The sequence below is a fragment of the Neophocaena asiaeorientalis genome, unplaced genomic scaffold (assembly GCF_003031525.2).
Source record: "Neophocaena asiaeorientalis asiaeorientalis breed wild unplaced genomic scaffold, Neophocaena_asiaeorientalis_V1.1 scaffold238, whole genome shotgun sequence".
Classification (NCBI taxonomy): Eukaryota; Metazoa; Chordata; class Mammalia; order Artiodactyla; family Phocoenidae; genus Neophocaena; species Neophocaena asiaeorientalis.
The window spans coordinates 1,026,703-1,034,901 of NW_020174555.1; the positions used below are offsets into that span (position 1 = coordinate 1,026,703).

At 38.8% G+C, this 8,199-nt stretch overlaps 1 protein-coding gene across 7 annotated transcripts in view; it reads right to left on the reverse strand.

Moving 5' to 3' along the window:
- Positions 1–530: 530 nt before the first annotated feature.
- Positions 531–8,199, reverse strand: part of ARFIP1 (ARF interacting protein 1) — a 126,205-nt gene continuing 118,536 nt past the window's right edge. For all 7 annotated transcript variants that reach the window (XM_024757478.1, XM_024757481.1, XM_024757475.1 and 4 more), the window contains one exon: positions 531–2,400. In XM_024757478.1, the coding sequence (XP_024613246.1) occupies positions 2,245–2,400 (156 nt within the window). In that variant the 3' untranslated portion in view covers positions 531–2,244. The remainder of the gene's footprint in view (positions 2,401–8,199) is intronic.

An 8,199-nucleotide genomic window follows, 5' to 3' on the forward strand; every position in this document is an offset into this window, starting at 1 on the left:
ACACCTTAAAGGATATTCAAACTAGAGCTTACAATAGAAATAACTGGTAACTAAAGTATCTAATTTCAGGGGGATTTAGGGGGTCCCATGCAGTACTTATTGACTTGGGAAGTTATTTATTTTATCCTCAATTTTTGAGATTATCTTCAAATTATTTTCTACAAGGAATATGAGTTGCTTTCCTAACAAAGTAAATATACCACTGGCTAATATGTTAATTTACTTATTTCTTTTGCACATGTACCCACTACTCAAAATCACTGATAATTTTAGTTTATTCTGAAAAATCATCAATCCATGAAACAATTTAATTCCTTAGCTACAACTGTTATTGAAGTGTAAGAGTGGACATGATCTGCTGCTCCCAAGAGATTCCAATTGAGGGAAAAGAGTAACTTACTGAAATAAAACCATTTTAAGTGACAGAAGCACCAGTTTTCGTCACTGTTTTTAAAGACAAATCACATGTCCTCATTTTTTCCCAAATAGTTGCTTCTTATTTTAAATTATGAAGAGTCAGAGGAATGAGGTACTGAAGCAAACACTTTTAATAAGAATACAAAATTCACACCAGAGGCACATTCTGGGGAATGTAAATGAACTATCACAAGTAGTAATTCTGCTGGAAGAATAAAATAAGGCTCTCTCAGAGTACAAATATACAGGAGGGAATGATTTAAAATAGGTTTATGATTTATAGTCACATTACATTGTGTTAAGCACTGAAAACAGGCATATTAATTAAAAAGCCAGCTAAATGGCATTTGAACATATATAACAAATCTTACAGTCCACAAAGTTCATGTATAACAGTAATTTTAAGTACTTCATTTCAACACAAAAGAAATGAACAGAAGAAGAGATACCTCTCAAAATATTAATTTATGTCTATGTCAAAAATCAAGAGAACTTATATTTTAAAAGGATTACATTACTGATAAAACCACACAGCAGACAGGCCGACCACGTAACACAAAACCAAAGGCACTGAGCATGAAACAGCACTGGCCCTTCCAGCCCCCTTCTTCTGGCTACCACCACACGGACCCACGCCACCTTTCCTTTATTCAAATGAAAACAAGTCCTCTGTCTTCCCATTCTGCAAAAGGAATGAAGAAAAACCAAACAGCAAATTTTAGAGTTGATTTCTCCATAAACCTTAAATGTGGCTTAACAAATACAAAGAAACTCAACATTTATACACAGTGCTCCTTTGCAAGGAAGTAACAGACACATCAAACATTATCTGAAAGGGGCTTCTTTATGGATTTATGTACATTGGTTGAATGAGAATTACTGTATCTGAGAAGGCACATATCTGTGATTTAAGGCTTAACCGGTATTGTTACACATAGAAGTCAATGAAAGCTGTCTAGGAATTCACTTCTGTCAAAGTGGAACTTACCCAAAAACTAGCTTTCCAAGCACAGAGTTCTACTCTAGAAACCATTGAGAATTTCTATTCCCAAGTCTACCTGTCAAAAAAATTCTCTTAAGCAGGTTTCATTATGAATCAAAGAAATGGCTAACATAAACGCTCCATGACTTTGGGTGACGCAAATTCATAAGTTCAAAAGCCTCACAGAAATGACAGTGTGATTCCTGCGCCTTTAAGAAAAAGTCTTAAACAAAATTATAATGGTACAGATTCATTTTTAAAAAGGTATCTGCCACAACGCCACAAGCCAATCAGTCATTCATTAGAGCTGCCACCTCTCTGTGGATGCTGCAGGAACACCATATAATTTTACTCTGCAAAATAGTTTCTTTTTTCTTTAAGACAATACATGAAAATGAATCTCTTAAAGATATTTAATATATTCATATATAAAATATCTGATGTTGATACAAATCATGTAAACCTCCCTTCGGAAAAGGTACAACTGGTCCTCATTTGCAGGACCAAAAACCTTGAATTTTTATCTTGTCAGTGCAAATCTATATTAAGTGTTTTCAAACTACAGAAATAGCCATCAACCCTCACAATACAAAAGGATTTCTCAAAAAGGAAAATTATTGTGTTCAGATTATAGAAATTATGTTTACATTAAAACCACCCACCTTCCCATCAAATTTAACAGTTCAATTGTTAAAGTATGAAAAAAGGGAAAAATTAAAGCTGTTTGTGCAAGAATCACTACAATGGTTGTCACCCTTTTCCTCTTCCCCCAACTCTGCTTAATTCTTATTAGGTTTGTTTAGAAATATAACAATGTGACTTTCCCTTTTTTTCCAGGTGTGATTTTACTGTTCTTCAAGCCAAGACGGGGTGTCCACTCCAGGATTTTTCAATTTGATATGGAACTGTTTAAGTGTCTGTTCAAGCTGCTTCTGATTCCCAGCAAAGTAAGCGGCAATGGCATTGTGGAAAAGGACCAGCTGATTGTGTAATACTTTAACCTGTGAACAGGGCAGAGTTACAAGACCAAGCATTAACACCAATGACAATGAAATATAAGGTGATTTATTACATGTCGTAATGAAAGAGCATATCTCTCCTCCAGAAAAGTTTTTCTGACAAAGTATTTCTCACACACCGATTGTACATTGCTTTGTAAAGTCACTGAACCTTCGATGAAGGTTCTTAACTTCCCTGAAGGGAACAGATCAGCTAAATATGTACTCTCTTAACCATTTTCAAACATTATTGAGCTTACTTTAATTAAACATATCATTAGATCCCCCTTCAAACTAAGTATATTCAAAATCAAATTTTGAAGAGGCAAAATTATACATAAATAATTACTATATGATACATGCTCTATACCAAGTATGGACATCATTAAGGCCACACTTTACGTAAAACTGAGTAGGCTGGATACTTTTAAATACCGTACTTCTCTGCAAAGACTGAAGAAGGATGGCAAGAGCTGCCCAGAAGGCCAATGTACTTAAAGTTCATATGCCTCTCAGTTCTTTTCAACTGCGTATTACTTCTAATGATATCAAGGGTATGTTTTAATCAGGTAACACTATCTCTATGACTCTTTTAAAGAAATCAAAAAAAGCATCAAAAAGAGTTTATGAATGAAGTGTTTCCTGAGGTCTTATTTATAACTGCAAATTGTTCAACAGTAAAGTATAAAATACACTCTAATTTACCCATCCAATGCAATATTCATTAAAACTGAGCTTTAATCATTTTTAATGATGTAAAAACATCTGATATATGATGCTAAGTGAAAAACTAGGATTATAACATATATGATATGACATCTGCATTCACTATTAACACACACATGCATAGTCTCTCTAGCCATTTCTTCGTCCATGTACCTCTATAAAGGAAATAACACTAATATATTTATAGCAGATATCTTTGATTTGTAAAGCCTTTATTTTAAAAATTAAAATGTTATAAAAATGGCAGCATTGCTCAAGATTATAAAGTAAAATCTCCTGATCCACTCTGCATTTATTCTCTCCTCCTCGCCTGAGGGAAGCACTGTTAACATTTTATTGTGTGTCCTTTGAGAAATTTTCTAGGCTTATATACAATATGTAAAAACACAAACAGACTGCACCATGCACACTTGCAGTAACAGATTTTTACTTAAAGTATCTTAGATAACTTTTAATTCCATTCATTTGTTCATTCAACAGACCTTAAGTACCTTCTAAGTGCCAGGCACTGTTCTAAGAGATACAGAAAGAAATTCCTTCCCTCATGAGCTTACAGGCTTGGGGTGGAAAAAGGAGGAGGTAGGCAGGAAACCAAATAAGTACTGACCCCAGGGAATGAGTATCTCAAGCCTTGCGAAGAAGCTGGGTTAACATTTAGGGCATCTGGAGCTGCTGATTCAACTAAAGTTGTTTAAAAAATAAAAGGGACTTTTTTCCTCTTTCTCTGACAAAGATAAGAAAGTTTCTGGCAGGGAGATAGTTGGAAGAGGGCCCGAGACTAAAAATGTCTGTACAAACTAAAAACAACACCTTGAATTCACCTGGTCAGAAATTTAAGGCCTGCAACCTTCCTAAATGAAAACCTTTGGTACCAGGTACAAGGATGACAACAAAACCTGATGCATAAGACTATGCATCACGCACAGTACTAGGGATACAGGGATACAAGGCTAAGGCAGAGTGCAGTACAAATGATGGTCAATATGATAAATGGGTAGTAAAAATACATCTTGTTAACTTAAAAAAAGAAAAAAAAGGCACTTGTGGGGAGAAGAGGGTTTTTTCAAGAAAGGTTGAAAGAGAACATCGGGATGGGAGAACTCTAACTCCCCTGCCCTCTGGTGCTGAGATAAGGGGGGGATATTTCAAAGGATGATGAACCTCCACCCAGGGGCAATTATTAAGGAAACAGGATAATGATAGGAAAAGCAGGTTTCTAGAAGGCAATTAGGAGGTGAGCAAAGTATATTATTATAATGACTGTTACAATAATGGCCCAACCACCCCTCTCAATCCACACTCTTGGGGAGGCTTCTACAATGAGAGTAAGCTTGGCCTGTAACTTTAGAAAATGAGGCCTGATAAGCAAGTGCTGGTGCTCTGGGACTGGTGTCACCACGCTGTGAGGAAACCCTGTGTAGCCTCCCTTTGGGATGAAAGCCCATGGGGACAGAGGCCCAGTCATTCCAGCTGCTCCCAGTACCCAGCAGGCATTGTAGTTGAAAGTGCAACAGGAAGAATCCACCTATCCCATACCTAGGCAATGGTGGGAAATAATAAATCACTGGTGTAATAGGCCACTAAGTAGTGGGTGTTTCATTATGCAGCAAAAGAGGTACATCCCTGAAAAAGGTTAAAGGGACTTCCCTGGTGGCACAGTGGTTAAGACTCCATGCTCCCAATGCAGGGGGTCCGGGTTTGATCCCTGGTCAGGAAACTAGATCCCACATGCATGCCACAATTAAGAGTTCACATGCCACAACTAAGGAGCTGGGGAGCCGCAACTAAGGAGCGCACATGCCGCAGCTAAATAAATATATAAAAAAACAAATGTTTATTACAGAAAATAAGATAAAATAAAGGGACCTCCCTGGTGGCGCAGGGGTTAAGAACCCACCTGCCAATGCAGGGGACATGGGTTCGATCCCTGATGTGGGAAGATACCACATGCCGCGGAGCAACTAAGCCTGTGCGCCACAACTACTGAGCCTGCACTCTAGAGCCCGTGAGACACGACTACTGAAGCCCGCGCACCTAGAGCCAGTGCTCCGCAACAAGAGAAGCTACCACAGTGAGAAGCCCGCGCACTGCAACGAAGAGTAGCCCCGGCTTGCCACAACTAGAGAAAGCCTGCGTGCAGCAATGAAGACCCAACGCAGCCAAAAATAAATAAGTAAATAAATAAATTTATTAAAAAAAAAAAAGGAAAAGGTTAAGAATGTGCTTTCCTAGGAATGAATGAGGGTCTAGAAAACAGTGAAAAGGAGGAAAGGCCTAGAATGAAGAAAGGCTAAAACGTGGCTGTGATACAGGAGAGAAATTAATTGAGAAAGCAGCTAGGGAACAGAAACTCAAACAAACAAGCGACGCAAAACTGCTACTAACCAGGCCCAAGACCTAAGTGCAGTTTAGGAGCACATACAGTATCTTTGAGAACTTTTACTTCCAATTTTCTGGGAAGAGGTGCATTAGGCATAGTTGATACTGGTCACAGCCTTCCCAAATTTTTATTTGTTATTCACCTATGTCATTAGTAAAATATCCCCATTACTAGTACTGTTCTTTTATAGAAATTACCAGAAAGAGCTCTGGAATCAGGGGGCACGCGTGCCAGTCCCAGTTTTACCATTTCCCAGTTTTCTTTGTGACACCAGGCACAGGTTACTTCTAACTTCACTGGCCAAGGTCTTTATCCGTTTATCAGGGATGCCATTACCAAACCGCATTTGTAGTGCTGTTGTAAGGGTTAAATGAAATGAGATACTACCTAGCACACTGTCTGACACAGGATAAGTACTCATTCGATTTCAGTGGAATTTAAGTTTACCTAGTTGATGGTTAAACCTTCAAACAACATTGACTTTTTTTAGTAAAATAAAATTTCATTTATTTAGAACCCCCTGATTTGGAACTTATAAGAAGTAAGATTGTGATACTGTGATTTATAATGAGAAGTAAATACTTGGTCTTCATCCCATTCCAGGCACAGAGCTCCTAAAACCCTTGTTAATTTCCTAAGTGATAAGAGCCTAGGAAGCATCTTCTATTGTAATATTTGGTCTCTGGTTCTGTTCCTGAAATGGCCCCAGAGCTTTTAAAGGTGAATGGAGTGTCTTCTGTTATTCACAACAAGCTCTTTTCAACCACACCTGCCTTTATGTTAATGAGGAGATTTTTGGAAAGCCCCTAGATAACCACAGCTTGGGGCTGGTTGCCAGGGGAACTAAATTGTGATTAGAGAGTGGGAATTTTCACCCTCACCCCCCACCAACCTCGGACAACGGTTTAATCAGCTGTGTCTATGCAATGAAGCCTCTGTAAAAATCCCTACAGTGGGGGGTTTGGACAGCTTCTGGGTTGGCTGACACATCCACAAGCCAGGAGGGTGGTGCACCCCAAGCCCAATGGGGACAGAAGCTCTTGTGCTGAGGACCCTTCCAGACCTTGCCCTATGGACCTCTGTGTCTGTATCCTTTAATATTTTTTGTAATGAACTGGTAATATAATAAGTAAACTGTTTCCTGAGCTCTGTGAGCTGTTCTAGGAAATGACTGAAGCTGAGAAGGGGGTTGTGGGAACCTTCGACTTAGAGCTGGTTGGTCAGAAGCACAGGTGATGATCTGGACTTTCGAAAGGTGTCTAAAGGTGGTGGTGAGGGGGGTCCACAGTGTCAGAAGTGAACCGAATTGTAGGACACCCAGCTAGTGTCCAGAAGATCAGAGACTTGGTCTGTGTGGGGGAAAAAAACCACACACATCTAATGTCAAGGAAGTGCTGTGAGTGAAACAAGAAACAGAGTTTTTTCCTTTTCAAAGATAGAAGCTGATGTGAAGTCTACCTTCGCACAGTGAAAAAAAGGTGTGTGCTAAGCAAATAAATTTTGTTGACAAGAGTGCATGAACACGGTTTATCAACACTGCCTGCCTTGACAAGGCCTTCGATCCAAGGGCAGAGATGCTGCAGAAGGAATTCCCCTGCCTAGTGGATCACCTCAGAAGAAACTTTAAGGGTCCTTTTACAACCCCATGATTCTGTGCTTCTAAAATGAACACATTTTTCAAGCAACAAGAAGGCACCTAATTTCTTCCAAATTATTCATGGTTAGCACCATTCAAGTTAACAGTATCACACTAAAAGTTTGTTAACATTCTTAATACAGACTTCCGCTAATTCATATTGACTTCTTTCTCTATGTCTAGACAGAAAAGTTTTGCATTGCAATCACTTTTAAAACAAGCTTTAAAATGATAAACTGATTTGTGTTAAGTATCTACTATGAAAAGGTCAAATTATGCTAATTAAAGTTATAACCAGTGTTCACCTTACATGAATGGAGTTTGATTTCAGGACCAAATCTCTTTCCTGTAAGTCACTAGAGTCAATGAAAATTACAGCTAGAAAAAAGAAGTAAAGTAAATTATTACAGGCTAGTTCGCATTTGATTCCTATTTAAATAAAAATGTTGTCTAAAACTGACCTGTTCTCAGTAACCTCTGCCAGTGTGAATGAGTTTCAGGTCTCTTCTGGAGAACAGACTGTCAAAGACTGGTCAAAGGAGAGCTCTGAGGGCAGTACATTTTGACAGAAGGGTGGAAAAGTTTCCAGATGACCTTAGGTATGAAATAACTTCTTAAAGATAAAAAACCATAAATTATGATGAAAAGATCGATAAATTAAATGACTTTGAAATTTAGAATTTCTATTCACCCAAAGATTGAAAAGACAAGTTACAAACTGGGGAGAGGGATCTGCATTACAGGGGCTGACAAAGGGTCCACATCTAGAAAATGTGAAGACCTGCTATACACCGAGAACCCAATTAAAAAGAGCAAATAGGGCTTTCCTGGTGGCACAGTGGTTAAGAGTCTGCCTGCCGATGCAGGGGACACAGGTTTGTGCCCCGTTCCGGGAAGATCCCACATGCTGTGGAGCGGCTGGGCCCATGAGCCATGGCCCCTGAGCCTGTGCATCCAGAGCCTGTGCTCCACAACGGGAGAGGCCACAACAGTGAGAGGCCCGCTTACCGCAAAAAAAAAAAAAAAAAGGGAAAAAAACATGAACACATTTTTAAAGCAG